At 39.9% G+C, this 18,717-nt stretch overlaps 1 protein-coding gene across 10 annotated transcripts in view; it reads left to right on the plus strand.

Moving 5' to 3' along the window:
* RAPGEF1 (Rap guanine nucleotide exchange factor 1) overlaps window positions 1-18,717 on the plus strand; it is a 126,365-nt gene that overhangs the window by 66,730 nt on the left and 40,918 nt on the right. For 4 of the 10 annotated variants that reach the window (XM_072431853.1, XM_072431847.1, XM_072431856.1 and 1 more), the window contains exons 11-13: window positions 10,458-10,619; window positions 13,799-14,053; window positions 18,571-18,663. The exons of 1 other annotated variant lie outside the window; for it this stretch is intronic. In XM_072431853.1, the coding sequence (XP_072287954.1) occupies window positions 10,458-10,619; window positions 13,799-14,053; window positions 18,571-18,663 (510 nt within the window). The remainder of the gene's footprint in view (window positions 1-10,457; window positions 10,620-13,798; window positions 14,054-18,570; window positions 18,664-18,717) is intronic. 5 more of the 10 variants (XM_072431848.1, XM_072431850.1, XM_072431851.1 and 2 more) reach the window with 5 other exon arrangements.

Below are 18,717 nucleotides of genomic sequence, written 5' to 3' on the forward strand. Positions count from 1 at the left end.
TTAAGTTCCCTCCAACTATCAATCAAGTCATATTGTCGCAGAAGAATGCCCCTGCCTTTTATTAAAACTTTATACGTTTATAAAAAGACCATCAAAACCTATGGGGGACTTAAGATGTATAATAAAAATGTTTTTTATTTTCACATTAAAATACATAAAATTAAAAACACAGGAATCAAATCATCGCTTATCATATGTACTAGTTACAGATTATTAGATTGAATCTCTGCATTTCGCCACCATACAATCTGCTTCATCAGGAGGTCCAGAGAACCGCCCTCTTCTTATTTTTTGGAAAAATACCTTTTTACTTCACTATCTCCTGCACGCTGAGACAGGCTAAGGTTGTTTCCCAAAGCAATGGCTCCGACGCAGAAACGAGGAGGGCTCTCAGGGCTCCCAAACATTTATCAAATCCAGTGCAACACTTTTAACAATCAATTCCAGTAATTTAGCTTTAAAATCATAGTATCCAACCACTGCATTGAGAGGAAAGCATACATTCTCCTTATCAAGCTGGTTTGTTCAAACCACCATACCTACTACATTCATCAGTATATACAGGGTGACTGCACCAGTCCTAGTCCATACCTTTCTTTATGTGGATACCATGTACAGAGAGCCACCCTGTTCTTGGATTTATACTTTTATTTCAGTTTAGGAACATTTACTTTTGTTTTGGTAATTATCCAAAACAGATCTGTTTACTCAGCATGACACTCAATGATGCACCTTTAAATCAGGAAGTCCTGTTGTAGAACTGTTTGTTAAAGGATAACTCTACCCACAACTGATATTTTAGCTTTGCGTGGGCATTGCTGGTTTTGTTCACACAAAATATCTTGGTTCCCACAGCAATCAGTTTGCCATAAAATTGTGTCTTGTGTTTGTGTCTTTGTCCCTTTAAGCAACCAACAACAAAACATTCTTCCCGCAAATGGAATGTTCAGATATGACTTTATGCTACACAATAGGGAGTGTGACTGCATCACTTGCTTTGATAGCACCCTCAGAAGTAGGAATTGTGCTGGGGATGGTTCAACACTGGACCACTGAAATATATGTAATATTACATCATATCTTTAACCCCCTAGCTGTAATCCCGAGTGTGACTCGGGGTGGATTCCACTTGCAAAAAACCTGCCACTCGCATCACCCAGAAGATGTGACATCTTCCTGGTGATGCGAGTTGTGATGTATTCAGAGTGTGTGGCCGGGCTGGAAACCTTTTGTCGGGCACAATGTAATCTGCTTTTAAATGGTTTTTACAGTAAAAAACACTACACAACTTAAAAAAAAAAAAAAATAAAAGTACATACTTTAGTGCACCAAACATCATTGCCCAGTGCCCTGATTTACATTTTGCCCACTATTAGCCCAGATCTTGATCTGACCTTTTGAAGTTTTTGGATAAATTATTTTTTTTGATAAATTACATTGTTGTGTTCTATTATTTCATCATTCTTGAAAATTATTATTTATAATTATTATATTTTAGTTTCTGAATATAATAAATATAATAATTATATCCGGGAGTTAATCCTAAGAATTACAGGCCCACAATATAAACAAATATTCTATGCAAAAAAAATAGGATCACTTTTTGCATAAAAAAACTGACAGAATTAGAACACTAGGGGGTTTAATATAAGTTTTTGATGGGTTTCATCCCACCCTAAATTTCAGTTCCTATACTGTTTTGGGGCATCTACCTCTCTACGGTAGTTCCTGGCTGTCTACCTTTCCACCCTAGAGTCTGTCACCAATGAAGTCCTATAAACACAGACCTTTAGAGAATGTTCACATCGTTTTTTACAAGACGTTTTAGGCATTTACCACCTAAAACTAGTTGCTAAATTAGTTAAGATTGAAATTGTGGCATTGTTGCCACATTGTAAATCAGATGCTACTACCTCTGTAGATTTAAATTGGAACCACTTGTCAACAAATATGCAAATGTTTTTCAGTGATTTTTGGGTGGACTAGAGGTGGTAAATAACATGCACTGATTGCCAGTCTTTAAAACTGCTTTACAATTGTTTTCTAAATGTCTGCACAGGTGTTTGCAAACACCTTCTAGTTACTGCCTCCTCGCAACTTGTCCTAAACGTGCTTAGATTAATAAATATAGCCAAAAAAAACTTCTTTATTTTGGACAGAATTTTGAAGGGTGTAATGTTTTGGCTTTGCATGTGCCTAAATTCTATACATTATATAGGTTAAAGCTTACCTTTTAATTTATGAATTACATATCTTTTTTAACCACCTGGCCGGTAAACCCGACCTTGGTTCGGGGTAATAACACTTGCAAAAAGCGTTAAACCTGAACTTTTGTAAGGTGGTTAAACAAACGTATTGCAATCCGATTGTCATACATTGTATGACAATTGGATTACAATTGTAAGAATATACTCACCCGGTCCCCGCAGCTCCTCCGGATACGTCCTTCCTCTTCAGTCTTCTCCCGGCGAGTGCAGTGACGATGTCCGGGGTTTCCCGGTGACGTCGCTGCATGCATCGGTGCGCGGGGCGGGAAATTCAAATCACTTTGTATTGAACTCAGTACAAAAAAGCTGTATTGAGTCCAATACAAAGAAATCTTTATATAATATATATATATTGTATTATATATATATTATATAAGCTACTGTACAATTACATTATACACTTTTTTTTTTTTTTATGTTTTATTAAAAAAAATTATTAAATTTATAAAATTTTGGACATATTTCGGTATATTACATATGCGGTAATTCGTTGTAATTCGGTGAATTATAAGTAATTATTGAGTAATTTGGTGAATTATAGCCTACAATCTAAAATAATTTAACACTTTTTGCATGGAAGTTTTAAAAAGAATTAGAATACCCGGCGTTCGTGTATAAGTCCCTCGGCGATTCCTGATGATGTCCGTGCGTACGCCCGTCGATGGGGGTCGTAGCGGGAAATTCAAATGTTTTGTATTGGATTCAATACAAAGTCCTGTATCCAATCTAATACAAAATAATACAAAATATATTTGTGTGGTTTTGTCTAAAGGTATGTGACGTTGGAATCTGTTTTAAAATTTACCACACTAGGGAGGTGTTTTAGAAAAATATAATACTATACAGTATACCAAATTATTGCATTTTTAAATATTTATTTGTATTTGTGTTTTCTATTTATGTATGTATTCTTGTTTAAGCTGATTTTTGTGTTTTTTATTAAATTTTATTAAAAGTAATTTTTTTTTTTTTTACATGATTGTGTTTCAAACTTATTTTATATTCATGATATCTGGTAGACCCTTGTTTGGACATATTTCTGTAAGTTACAGGTCTACAATTAAAAAACGGTGTACTGCTTTTGGTACAGAAATCTAGACAGTGTAACGCCCAGGTGGTTAATAGGGAAGCATGTTGTGTCTATTAATATTACACCCCGCAATGTTTTCACCCTATTGTCAGCACTGGACATGATAAATTAGCTGTTTACAGGTCCAATCTTGTAAAACTCTTGGGGGATCATGCAAAAGTAATAGGATGATGCTATCAGCCCTATTTAAATACACTATTTATGACCTGGCTGCCCTAAGGCTACATACACATGTCCAATGGTTCTCGTCCGATAATTGGCTCAGGGGCCAAGAATCTGTCGTGTATACAGCGCCCATCGTCCAGACGACCGTCCTGGCGGATCCACGGACGATGGATGACGAAAGATCTTAATGTAAGTGGAGGCGAAGAGAGCGCAGCAGGGTGCCGCTCTGTCGTTCTCTCCCTCCCCTCTCGATAGAGTAAAAAGGTGATCCTTTCCAACGACATTATTGCACGTGTGTATGTAGCTTTAGGGGATGGAAGAATATTGAAAGCAGAGAAGGACGTTTTGGGTGTGCTGTACAGAAGGGTAAATTGTTTGCCTTTCTTAAAAGAGCTGTAGTTTAACAGAAAATAATTCAGCTATTATTCACTATTATTCACTTCACTTATTCACTTCACTTCACTTGTTATCTTGTGCAGGAAATCTGTCCACTGTCCTTCTTCATGGTCTTTAAACACTGTACTCTTTGTTTTATGACATTTATGAAATGTTTTCATTTAAAAGCAAGGCTACTTCTCTTAACTGTGTTAAAGAACACAGCATTTAAAGTGCCCACACAATTTAACTCCAGTACAGTTCCACAAATTACCTAAGGAAAGGGGGTCTTTGCTGTTTATTAAGTCCTGGTGTCTCAAACAGTCATTCATATACCAAAGAATTTAGACAGAAAGGAGTTAGTGGCCACACTTTATCAATAAACCAACTAATTTAATAACAAATATGATTAGATGTCAGTATATATATGTTGTCTAGCTAAACTGAGCTCTGGGTACATGCATTATGCAGTCTGCATTCAGGGTTCTGTTCTGAATAAATAACAGCTATGCCTATTGCAAGCATTCTCCAGTTTGGAGCAAGAGAGAGGGTGTATGTGAAAATGTCTGAAGCAATAGGGTCCTAGGGGTGCTGTGACCTGGAAAGCACCCTCATCTGCTGTTAGGCATTCCATTCTGAGCCTCTTTGCCACAAACTCTGTGGCTGGAGGCTCAGGTCCCAAGAAGGCACCGGAACTCTTGGATGCACGTGGCGGGAGACTGAACACCACCGCAACATCAGCACAGTCGCCTCTCAGCTTCGTCTTCACTGGAGGAGCCTGGAGCTGGATTTTCCGCCTCTCCATCTGGTCAGGCACTCTTCCCCTGAAGGGGTCACCCCAAGACATCTCTGTGACAGCTCCTTGGCATGGTACTACTAATCCTCCTTGAGGAGGACTACACAGCAGGGGACACTCATCCACCCCCTTGTGACCAATGCCTCTGCCACCATACCAGAAATCCATAAGAGACACTACCATCATTACCAGGGACTGCTTGCAGGACATGGAAAGTCCCTCACAGGGGCCTCAACATTTGCTGGCTGGACCTACTCAGGCTCGGACATCTTGGGGCCCGGCTCCCATGTTGTCTATATCTCCCCAACACCCCCTTTTTTCATTTACTGGGCAAGGGGACCCATTACCCCCTACTATTACAGGGACAGAGCACCCTGAAGATACAGGCAGAAGATTTAGACGACTGCAACAACACAGGAGTGCGCGGCCTCCCGGAGGCTACTTAAGCTGCAGATATACCCTAGTGCTTCAATCTGTCTTCAACAATGTTTTGGGACGTTCTGCTTAGGAGCTTATTAAATTTGATAGAGCTCACAGAGCCTTAGGCTTCATTGGCCCACCCTCTGGACAAAGGAATGTAATTTGTCGGCTGGAAGATTATCCCCTAAAAGAGGGATTATTCCCGGATTTATAATGGAGCACACTTCAACAGCGACGCAGGCTTCAACCATTGCTCACCGTCCTGTGGGATAATCATGTCAGGTACCACTGGGGATTCCTGTTCAGTCTTACCGCACGCAAAAATGGTATCTCAGCTACACTACAGCATCTGGTGGACTTACCCAAGTTCTGCTCTTATCTTGGCATCATTTGTCCTCAAATTTAGGGGTGGGGCCCCCTTTCAACATTTGGCCCTTCCACTTCGGACTGGCAACTAGTGAGAGGGAAAAATTGTCCACATCGCTTTAATCTATCAACCAGCAATACGGATCACTAAATCATCCATCTCCTCTTCCTTTTTTTCCCCCTTTTTGAAGGCTATGATCGATTGGTTGTTAACATAGAAAGCATATGTACAGATGTGTTTAATGCTGTGTTTTGCTAGTAGAAGGGAGGTGGGAGTTGATCACATTTAACTGATGTGATGTTAGTTCACTGATCTTTTTTTTTTCCTTTTATAGCCCATATTAGTCCCTATGGGATGCCAGGCTATCAATGTTTTCATTACTTTAGGAATGGAGGCTAGGCTCCTTTCCCGTTCTTTATATGTTTTTTTTTATATGCTCATTTTGGCTTATTTCATACAAAGTGTGTAGGAGAATGAAGGAGAGAATGTTTAGTTCTTCTTTAGCTTTTTTTTTTTTTTTTTTTTTTTGGTGTATTAAGCTCTGGAAGCTGACAAACACCTATAAATACGGTCTCTCATGTTTGTACGGTATTCTTCTTTTGGCTAAATATCAAAAAAAAAAAAAATTCTTTTTAATACTGTTTTTGGTATTTCCCCTCTTACAGGTCCATGTGAGCATTGGATTGTCCTCACAGTGCCGCCATTCTTTAGTTGTGCCTTCGCTTGTGCGGTATAGGGTATTGTAGGTTTCATCACTACTCCAGTGGGATGTGGAACATGTCCTCTTTGGGGTCCTCCTTCTTGCCAGGTTTTATCTGGTCACAGGGTGTGTGGATGTCTACCTTTCCAAATTTTCTCTTAGGGATCTCTCATTGGAAATCAAGTCAATAGATCCATAGAGCAAATATTCTTTGATATTGTAGATTTGGGGGTGGCAATTGGGTCTCAGTACTTTTAGATAAAATACCTTTTCCCTAAACCAGTATGATTCGTTTAGTCCCAAGGGCTCAACACCAATGCCAAACATTGCTTAACACTACAGGAATTACGATGGTAGCAAGCTGAAATTGCATTTCTTCAGGAAATGCATCTAGAAACCTCAAGCACTTTTAAGTTTGCGAAACGCCACTACCCACAGGTTTTCATCGTTCCAACTAAATGCAAGAAATCCCCAGGAGTGGCAATACTTTTTAAGATAGGAGTGTTATTCACTCTCAAATCCTTAGTAGATCAAGAAGACAGGTTTATGATACTGCAAGTTCTGCCGGATAATTCAGCAGTAATGCTGTGTAATGTTTATGTACCTAACACTTCTCAACTTTCCTTTTTGGATTCAGTGCTCACACAATTGGTTTTACTATCACAGCAATAGGTTATTATAGCAGGAGATTTTAATCTCCCGCACACACCTACACAGGACCGCTGTGTATGCTTATCAGCAGACCCTTCTATACAGCCACTTCTACTGACCATCTTTCAGAGCGATTTCGCAAATTGATGCATAATAATGCTCTGTATGATGTTTGGAGGGCACAACATCCAGTTGAAAGACTATATACTTTCTACTCTATTCCTCATACAACACTTAGTCGTTTAAACTACTTTTTTGTTAACTTACTGGTTCTTAAAGCTACTGTTTCTTCTGATGTGGATGTGATTTCTTGGTCACATCATGCCCCCATCATTTTTAAGGTGAAATAGGACAATATTCCCACCCATAAATGCCACTGGCGTTTAAACGATTATCTTTTAAAATATGGGCCCACTAAACAAGCCATCCAATTCAGAGATATTTTACGGATAATATAGGTTCAGTAGCTCACACCTTAACTCTGTGGGAAGCCCATAAATCCTTTATAAGGGGGCATTTTAATAAGAATCCTCTAGACTTGAAAGGAATTAGGAAGTACTTCGATCTCAACTGACCTCCACCCAAAGGTATTTGGAATGAGCCATGCAGGTCTCTCCCTTGGTTTCACTTCTTCGTAAGATAAATGACGTACAGAACGAAATATAGGTGTGGATCTTGATGGCATTGAAAAAGCTATAGTGTACCTACGTCATAAGTTTTTGTGAAAAAGGTAATAACGCGGAAACTCGTCAGCTTGGAGAAAAGGGGTAGCTTCTGCGGTCCCCCTAACAGTAAGGGACCAAAAAGGTACCCCCCCCCCCCCCCCCCCCACCCCCTCACAGTGCGCCCCCCCCCCCCCCCCCCCACCCCCTCACAGTGCGACCCTGAAACTATTTCACAGATATTTGGGGATTATTATCCTGATTTGTACTGCAAAATTCATGAATCCCAAAGGGCTGGGGTTCAAACGTTTCAATCCCTGCAAAGACACTTACCTAGCGAGGTGCTCCCTTCCCCCACTGGAGAAGGAAATGGTTAAAAAACTCAATAGCCCAATCACTCCAGAAGAAATAGAAAAAACAATCAAATCCTTACCTTCCAATAAAGCACCCAGTTCAGATGGGTTGCCGTATTTGTACTAAAAGACATATCTAAATCAATTGATTCCCCACCTTCATATACTCTTTAATAGTGTGCTAGAGGGTGATCCACTCCCACAATCTACACTTCATTCATATATATCAGTTTTCTTAAAAGCAGGAAAGGATCCCAGAGATCCAACGAGTTATCGCCCCATAGCTTTACTGAATTCAGATTTAGGGATTTTTATGAGAATATTTGCCACTAGATTTGAGATGTACCTTCCTTCGGTGATACATGAAGACCAGTGGGGTTTTATTTCTTGCAGACAGACGGGAGATAACACAAGAAGAATATTAGATATAATCGACACACCTAATAATATGGAACAGGAGGCGTTTGATCGCCTTAGTTGGCCGTTTGTTTAGTGTTCTCATATTGGTATCAGGGGTCCTTTTCTTCAGGCCATACAAGCTATACTATATACACTATATAATTGCCCCACAGTGGTGGTTAAATTTCAACCCATTAACGTATACAATGGAACTTGACAGGGGTGCCCACCATCTCCTCTATTAATTGCATTGTGCATAGAGCCACTGGCATGGACGATTAGGCAGCACCCAGATTCTAAAGGGGTCAATATCCGGTCAAAATCTTTTAGGATTGCTTTATATGTGGATGACGTACTACTCACCCTCACTAATCCATTATTAATGCTACCCTCTCTGCATCTGTTATTAGACGAATATGGAACTTTATCTGGTTATAAGGTCAATCAAACAAAAACTGAAGACTTGCCGCGTAAGCCTTACCTCTTTCTCTTTGCATTTTTTTTTTGGACGTATTGCCGTCATTAAATGTTCATCCTACCAAAACTGCTTTATCTTTTTGATAGTCCTGCTTACCTCCATATCCGTATAACCCTCCTTTTTGTATAACCCTCAAATTCCCGATAGCTTGACCAGAAGTGAGATTTTCTCATGGGTTTCTAAAAGGATCTTTTGTTCTGGCCATATTTCTAATCCAGTTACCAGAGAGTTACTGGCCTTTGCGGATTTACAGTCCAAGTTTAAATGACCTTCATGAGCCATCTACAGCTATTTGCGAATACGCCATTTCGCTCAAACTCTCACTAGAAATTTTGTCAGGAAAGTGTCTATAAAATTCTCATGCACTGGTACTATCACCCCAGACAAACTTCACGCCATATACCCATCCAGTAGTAATATCTGTTTGGAGACGTGGCTCCCAGGTAGGCACCCTTTTTCACATATTTTTTAACTGCTCTAAGATAGTGCCTTATTGGAATAGGGTTAATGCACAGCTTATCAAAGTAATGGAAACCTCCATTAGTTTAGACCCAGGGACCCATTTGCTAATGTCTCCATTAAAGAACTTTATAAATCTAGGAAGGCTCTCTTGGCGCATATTCTTACGGCAGCCAGATGCCTTATTACAGTGCTTTGGAAATCACCCTCTCCGCTTCTCTGGAACTGAGGACCCCATAGAAGATGTCCCGCTAGATTTAATAAAAGTATCTGCTAGACTCAATAACAAACTGGAGAAATTAGAGGAAATATAGGCTCCGTGGAATCATGCAGTCTCTACAGGTGTTATAAATTACTGATTACACCCACTCCCCCCTTTTCTTTTCTATGTGTTTGCGCGTTTGGACTTCAATTAAGGTTAGCAAGACCATTTGATTCTCTAATGAGATATTGGATCTCTAATGTTCATCTTTTTTTTGTTCTTATATCCTTTCTCTTATTTCCAATTCACGATCAGGCGTAAACTATGATCTTCCTTTGCCGGATGTTACAAGTCTTTACAGGATCCTACATAGGATTACACATTTACTATGATTGTCGCAGTGAAAAGACTATATAATATTATATATGATAAAAAGAGACAGACAAATCCAAAATGTACCTGGGATTTTGCTGATTTGTATTTTCTTCGTGACGTTTTAATATTTTTTTTTACATGTTATGACACCAGTCTGGCTGTTAAGCCAAAGTCCTTATTGTTTGTAATTTTTTTCTCTTGTTTTCTTTGTTTTTATTATCTTGTTTTTCTCTTTTTTTATATGTGGAAAACCTTTAATAAAAATTTACAGTAAAAAAAATTATAGTGTATGCTGGGCAGCACACTAAGTTTTTTGTAACTTTGGAAATGCTCAGTCATATTCTGTCACCCTGTACTTCCACAGGAGAGCATAGGTAAGACAATAAAAATGGAAATTTAGTACAATGTTTGCCTCACTAAAAATCTATTTTTGTGACCTAATTTATTCTTAATACACTAACTTGGTGATAATGATTACATACTGAATGTGTCATGGTACTTAATTTAGCAAACCAGAGCTCATTTTAAGTGATGTTGGCTGACAATGTTCATGTTGTTGCCTAATGAAAGGTTTTCTTATATATAGGTAAAGCTTCCTTTTTCCCTAAGCTCAGGCTTTATAATAATGTGGTACTGCTTGTATCTGCCATTCTTTTTTTTTTCTCTTCCACCTGCAATTTTTATCTTACTTTTTCCAGCAGGTTCCCTTTGCTGCCTCTTCCTTCTCCTCTGTCTCGTACTGTGCACAACCAGCCAAAGGGGTCTTCAGCACACCTGAGGACAGCAGTCACCCTCAGGGCCTCAGTCTCTCAGTCTCTAACTGCTTTCTGAGCCGCCATGGCTCTTTCCCTGTGCCTTCGGTGAGTGGCTGTCGCCTCTGTTGATTGTGAGGGGTGGACTGTTGCATGTGATTGGTTCCAGGATGGATGGTTCAGCTGCAGTGAAATGCAGAATGCAAGTGTTATATTGTGCTCTTTTTGCAGTCTGACTTATGTTATGTCTGTTCTTCACTAAAGCCTCTTCTACATTTAGTATACTTTCAACTTTCTCCTTTAACCATGACCTGTACGCAATGGTGACAGCCATTTTAAAAGATAATACCACTTTTAGGCTTCTGATTTGTTAGTAGTTAGTGACGTCACTGAAACAACACTCCAAAAATGTTGCTACTATAGGTGTGTTGGCTTAGATTTTTCATGATACTTGGGTACAGAGGGTACAGTCACAAAATGTCTGCCTATGCTTGCGTAAAGAGGATGGTTCTCTTTCAAATATAATATCCTTTTATTGAAAATGTAATTTTGTATGTTAGGCCAAATATTTGTTTATTATCTTGTGTCTAATGAATGTGCTTTCTTTTTAAGATTTACTGAATGGGACTTGCTAGGCAGCATTCTGCATATACAGCTGTATGCAGCTTTGTTGTCCCTGTGGGCAATAAGGCAAGCTTTTTTCTCACTGAAAGCAACTGATACTTCAAAAGCCATTAGGGCTCAGTTATTAAAGGCCAGCTCCAAAAGTGAAAGTTAGGTTCCAAGCCAACTTTTTTGTTGACAAGAGATGCCAGTATAGTCAAACTTTTGTAGCTGGCTTACTTGTAGATATCACACCCACAGGTGAAGTTGTGTTCTCAAGTGAAAATTGAATCAAGCAGTGGATTCAAAGTTTCCTAAATTCTAATGTCACACACTAGAACAATACTACCAAACCATTTTTTCACTTCCAGATTTCTGAGGTTGTCTAGCATAGGACGTTAATATTTAGAAGAGTTTTGAAAAGCTGCTACGGGTGACAACTTTCTGACGATTGCATTGAACATAAACTAGGTTCAGCTCTCAAATTGTCCTGGTTGCCTGACCCACACTATTTCCACTCTTCAGGGCTAAAAATACCAAGCCCAGACCCTTTAAAAAAATATATCTGGTTTTATGATCAATTGTTTTGGCATTATTCACCATTTTTTTCTGATAAGAGTTTATCACTCACTATCAGAGTGCCTGTTGTGAGGACTCAGAACAGAAAGTTCTGACATAAAGGTGTCTTTAATTAATCCCTTCGTTTCCATTTCATGTATTTATATGTTGAAATTTAATTTTAGGTTTAATTTTAGGTTCTTACATTGATGATTCTATGTGTTGGGGGTTTCTGTTATACTGTTGCTGGCCAGAGCTCCCTGATGCGTGTGATTAAGCTGTCTGCTGCAAGTAAGATTCTATGATGATGTTTGCTAATAATAATTTATTACACCGAATAGACCTAGACAAATGTGTTTTAATTATTTGGAAAAAGTGAAATGGCACTTTAAAGTTACCATTGTTGTATTTTTTTCATGACAGTCACACTAAAGGTATCACTAGCAGGTGAGATTTATAATAGATATTGTGACAAGTAAAATCTTAGAATACCTCATGGGATTCTGACTCATAAGAATTTCACAAGCTTGCACATTGTATGCGATTGTATTACTTGAGGGGTCTGAACAGCTTGTTTTTGGTCTACCCAGATACTCACCTGTTGGTAACCAGACTCTGTGTAAAAATAGCTCAGCCCAATCAGTTTTCACACACTTCTTCGCAAAGAGCACTGTGTTGTGGCCAGAGCTAGGGTGAGTAGCATATGAAAAAGAGATGAATGCAAGGAAGGGAGAAGGAATTAGGGCCAGTTCCAACTTCCCCACTGTGAAGCACATAGCTGGGATTCCACAGGTGGACTGTGGCATGTAAGAATCTGAGGAAGGAAGAAGGCAAGGAAAGGAGGGGACGTGTGAAAGGAAGGATCCCGGAGTGAAGATCGAGGGCAGGGTAGAAGCTTGTATGAAATAGACCTTAATAAAGAATGTTAGATTTCACTGGACACAAAGCCATACTTTCCATGAAGTCTTGTGGCAGATCTCTAGCTTGTGAATTTCTGAATGAACTGTGCTGTCCAGAGGAACCATTTAGAATCTCCTATTTTTGTTTTTCTCAGGCCTGGTGTAAAAAACAAAAACAGGGATTCCATTATTTGGTTGCCATAGACAGCTCCGCAAAGCATAATGTTTTGCTAATATTTGCTATTGCTATTATGTCCTGAAAAAAATATGGAAACTAACTTGTTTTGATGGTTCTAAATCCAAGCAATCATTCATACTTATCTACATAACAAACTACTAATGATTTTTAAACCTCCAATTTATTCCGCCAAGGACTCATTATTCCAGGAAACAACAGTAGTGACCCATGTTGGCATATCAAAAAATTAGAGCAGTTGTCCTCAAACTCTAGTCTATGTTTTTTTCAGTTTGCAGACGTGGCTGGTGGTCTTCTGCAATGATCTAATTTAAGTCCAAAAGGCATTTGTTACCATGGGTAGGGGGCAGATAAAACCACTATCCGTTTTTTCGTGCTGCCAGGCGTAGAGAAGGCACACTAGTGCATTGTACGTTCAGGTCAGGAGTACAGTGAAGATAAAAGCCAGGGCTACCCTGCGCTGTCATGCCACGTCCATCCTTCAGTCTCCCTGTGGTCAGCACTCTTGACCTGAGCCACCATTGTGTTAAAAAGGTCAAGTGCCAGATGTTGAAATGCAATAGGGGGCTCAGTTTGAGTGTTCAAACACACCTATTGGTGCTAATTTCTAAACAGGTTTACAGCAGTCTTGTTGCCTAGAAAAAGGAGAATAGGAAAATTAAATGACAACCCAACAAAACCACATGCAGAATATTTGAAATGTTGTAGCATTATGGCTAGTGCAATAGCTTGTTGCTTTCAGTCTGGAATTGGGACTGTAAGATACAGGACCATCATAGCACAGTGGTGTTATATAAAATTTAGTAGAATGACAGATGGGCTGTTGGTATTAACCTTTATGCTTTATTCATGCCTGTAGTGATTTGAGAGTGGATTGTGGCTATTGTTTATGTCAATGTTTTCCATATGGTAACCATTTTTTGGGTCAATGAATTTCCTTTTCTGCCAGCTACTAAACTGCTTTTAAACTAATCTGCTTTTCTTTTTACCTTCTCTCTTTCTCCTCTGCCTTCCTGCCCATCCCTTCTCAGTACAAATCTTTCTTTCGCTCCTACTCCCAGGTCTTTGCTCCTCATAGCCTGGCTCCTGCCCCCCCCTTGCTGAGTCCAGCCATCTTCTACTCCTTTCGATACCCTCCCCCGAATTCTTTGCCCCGTCCTCCTGTTTTGCCACCAGCTTCCCTCTGTCCTCCTTTAGCTTCCTCTCAGGGTGGCAGTGCCTGCGGGACCCCTCCTGCCTGCCTTCCTTTTGAGCCGCCTTTCGCTGGCTCACTTCAGACATCAGCGGTGAGAAAGGGAGGGGGCTCGGCCAGACGGGTTTATTGGGGGAATTTGTAAATGGCAAACCAGCTTTTTGTCTGTCTCCCATTCTCATCCAGCCTACGCTGTGCTGCTTCAGCTTTCATGGCCTCCCTGTGCTGCCTGTCAGTGTCTTGTGTTCTCATTGTACTCATACAATAACCATTTACTATGAAATAATACTTTCATTAGCATCACCAACTCCATTCCTGAGTCTAGATCAAGGAACTTCTCTGGTTTTATGACTTTTCAGTTAGGTACTGCAGTGGTGGAGGGTGGGGGGAAGCTGTAGCCGGGTGGTAACAAAGTGGGCAGAGCAAAACACGGCAAATTTAGTGCTCCCAGTTATTTATGCTACAGGTATACAGTAACCCTTATTATTGTTTCACTGTTCTACCCACCCCCTATACTTTGTTCCAACTTTCTAATGCCTGGCTTGTTAAAATGTCCAATTTTTCCATTTTGTTGTTTAATGCCCAAACTGTTCAGTGCTGTTTATTTTAATCCAACTGCCTAGTGTTCCATGTTTTCATTGTGTAATCCTTTGTATGCATAATGTGATCAAAGTGGCATAACAAGTTAGGCTTAGTTGACATTAGCAGTAAAAAAACATTTACCTCTCCTGACTTGGCAACTGCTAGGCACCTGGAATTGGTAACAAGACTTTCTGCTGGGCTTTTTCAGGCCTAGCAATTTTTCAAGCAGCAGTGATATGCAACCTTACTGCCAGTGTTAATTCAGCCAGACTTCAGATGTGGCCTCTTAGGAAAAATTTCACTTAATCTGTCAACAAACTGAGCCCAGTAAATCCCACGTTTGATCAGCTTCCCTCTTCTTTCCGATGCTCACCTTCCATCAAGTGCTGATCTCATTGGGCACGCGTAAGATTAAGCACTTTTTTGTACATTATAGGAAAGCCTCTGAGGATACATTCCTGACGTTGGGTATATGCAAAAGGAGCAGCCCACAGCCACCTGGGATATGTGACACAAATACCCCAGGAAGCTGCAAATTTACCCTGCAGTCTTTACCAAAATGGCAGTAAAGACGGAAGGGTAAAGTCACCTTTTCTATAATGCTAAAATGTGGTGTTGCTTTAAGAGCATCATGCATGTGATAGCAGATGGGGCAGTACAGCCAGTGCCCCCCCCCCCCCCCCCCCCCCATCACTGCCCACATTCTATGGGCAAAAAAAAAAAAAATATGCCTGTGAAATATTCACCCGCATTGTGATGTGTGTGTGTGTGTGTGTGTGTGTGTGTGTGTAAAATCTGCTTGTCATATTCTGCAGCATAACAACTCTCCGTGTTCAATCTCTCAGATCTCCTAAATTGTTGGTTGTAATAATTTGAAATTTTTAGGGTATACAAGGGTCCCTCATAGCTACTAATAACCAACATTTATTTAAAGAACTTCAAGATATGGGGATCACAAGTTTAAAAGCTTGTGGATATTGAACATTTGGGTTGCTGTTTCATAAGAAAGTGCAACTAGGAGCCCAAAATTGAAAATGCAAATTAAGGACACAAATACATAGCAAGGAGCATTGGGGTGGGGCCCTACTTTTTTTACCTACCTTTTACCAAACTATATTTGTAATACTATGCTTCCCTTTCTGCTTCTGTTCTTTGAACCCCAATTTATTTGGAATAGAGAGGTGCAGGAAACCTAAAATGTAGGTGCAAGTGGGGGACACTTGTATATAAACCCCCTAAAATGTAATTAGCATGGCACCATTAGAACATTAAAAACTGTCCGCTTTCTTACCTTGAGCTCTAATTTTTCTAGAACAGAGAGGTGCAGGTAAACTCAATTATAGGTGCAAATGGAGGGCACTTGTGGCTAACACCCCCCCCCCCAAACTTTAATCACCAATACATTGTTACAACATAAACTCTGCCCATCAAAACACGCTGCCCTGTTTCACAATGACTGTACCCTACCAGTACCTGAACACCAATTTTGTTTTGATGGGCAGAATTTTTTTATGTTTTAATGATGCCATGGTGATAACATTTTATAAGTTGGTATAAACAGACATTCCCCACACATTTTCAATTTCCTACACCTCCCCATTTCAGAGAAATTGGGGTTCAAGTGTTAGAAGTGGGAAGTAATGTGTAGCAGGGCGGTGCGTTTGCCATAGTAATTAAATTTTATTAGGGGGTGGGATAGCTGATGGTGTCCCCCCACTGCACCCACATTTCCGTTTTGGACACCCCACCATTCTAGTGAAATTTGGATTCAAGGAGGAGAAGCAGGACGGGTAACAAATCATGACAGGTATTGATTTGTGACAGGTATTAATGCTCCTTGCTATGTAAGTGGCCCCGGGGGTCCCCACTTTGCATTTTTAATTAAGGACTCTAGGCGCAATTGCTTTTGAAACAGGAACCCCAATGTTGTATTTTTACAAGTTTTTACAATTCTCATATCCATATCTTAAAAATGTTAATAGATGCTGAAATTGTGTTTACTACTAACTGAGTGTTTCCTCTGCACCCTGAAAATTTCAAGACATGATGACATACGGTTTTGGAGAAATTAAGGTTCATACACAGAGAGCTGTAAGGCTCCATAATGACATGCAGTTACACACAGCTCTCAGATTGCTCTGATGACGTCATTACACACGCCTACTCGGGTCGAGACATTTTTACAGGATTTTTTTTTTTTTTTTTTATAAAGAAGTCTCAGCACAGCTAGAAAAAGGGGGAGGGACAGCCTGTGTCCTGATCTCATCCTAGCTGAGCTGTGCTTTTCTCCCTCTGCCAGACTCTTATCAGCAATGAGCTCTTCAATCAGCTGAGAACCCTTCAGAGGATTAGAGCTGATAAGAGCTGGGCAGAGGGGCCAGGGCAGCCGGATGGCCCTCCCACCAAAAGGGAGCTGGGGGGGAGAATCATGGTACTGGTTTGACTCATGATAGACTGTGAGGGAATGCTGGTAATCTTTCATAAAATTCTTTGTACTTAAAGCATACCTAAACCCAGAATTTTTACTTTACTTAAAAGGGGTAGCCAACCCTTTTATTCAATGCAAAAATGTTGTTTTTGTTTTTTTTTAAGTGCAACACCGCCTCTTTGAGTCTTGATCGCCGCGGCACTCAAGACGTAATGGGAGCGCAAAGCCTCCCGAGATACCTACGTCAAGCACCCCGGGAGGCTCTTGGCTGCTTCTTCTGCGCATGCCCTGAACTCAGGCATGTGCAGAAAGAGCCATTTCATCAATAGAGAAAAAAAACTGATTTAACACTGACCACACACATAATCTGATAGTACAATCTTCTTTAGATCTATCAACAGTGCCTGGGCCTGACTTGGATAAAGATTGTCATATAGACCCTTGCATTAGTTTGTGTATGTATGTTTTAAAAAAAAATAACAAGGTAAGTAAGAAAAAAAATCCACCAGCTTTTGTTTTTATTTACTGTTTGTATTAACAGTGGTGAAATTTTACTCCTGTTCTCCTGCTTCCTTGTCCAGAAGTAAGAAGAAATCTCTCAAACACTCTTCAATGAGCTGATCACAGTTCGTTAATACTCATTGGGGGTATTTTTTGACTCGTTTCTTCCTCAGGAAACACCCATGAGATTTAAAGATTTTTTTAAAAACAAACTTGCAGTCAATAAACATGTTTATAAGGTAATAATATTTCCTGCATAGATGTCAGATTTCTTCCACTCACACCTATTCTCAGGATTGGCTGATTTTACCAATATGTCACCTAATCATATCACTGCCTTGCAAAAGGATGATTTATTCTTCAGTTTACGAACAGGTTTTCACAAATGCTAACTTCTCTGCCCTGACAGCGGTTTTGTTCCACTGCCAAAATTCTTTAGATCTCATGGGTGTTTCTTGAGGAAAGCAGATAAGGTATCTTCGATGTGCGTTGAAAAATACCCTCATTGTGTATTAACCCACTGTGATCAGCTCATTGAATGGATTCTCTTTACTAGCTTTTTACTCTATTAGTTTTGCTATTACATACAAAATGTGGAGCACCTTTGTCTTCATGATCCTTAACTAACTTGTACTGAAGAAAGAACATACACAATCTGCCTGCTGTTTACAATTAAAGAACATTATGGATTTCCATAGCCAATCGGTGAGAGTTGTGGTGCCATTATTGGAATACTTTAGCCTGAAATGCTTTAGATTTTGTATTTTTTCCCTTTGAAACACTGTGAGTGGCCAGTGACAATAGACAGCATATAGAGTAGCTACTGAGCATCAATTAGCTTGGTGAAATTCAGGGAATAGGCAGCCTGGGAATGCCTGCACGGGTTAAGGTTAGGCCATTGGACATTCATTTTTTTCCATTCCAACTATGATAGACCAGTCATACAATGTCTAAGTATCTGATAACCCTGGATAAGTTTCCTACTAAGACTAGTGTTTGTTAACTTTGTTTGGGGACTTATTATTGATCTGAAAACACATAAACCCTTATAAGAGATCCACTACCAACCAATCCCTTCACCCTATCTATTCCAACCATAGAATGAAAATGCCAGTGAGGAGGCGGGAGATGGGGAATATGTCAACCTGTATTCCTCCGGACAAGGCAATGGAGCTCCCCTGCCCAGTGATGGTGTAAGTAAAGAGGCAGCTGGGGTGAAAGGGGCTTAATGGGGATTAAAGATAATC

This window comes from Pyxicephalus adspersus, chromosome Z (assembly GCF_032062135.1).
Source record: "Pyxicephalus adspersus chromosome Z, UCB_Pads_2.0, whole genome shotgun sequence".
Taxonomy (NCBI): domain Eukaryota; kingdom Metazoa; phylum Chordata; class Amphibia; order Anura; family Pyxicephalidae; genus Pyxicephalus; species Pyxicephalus adspersus.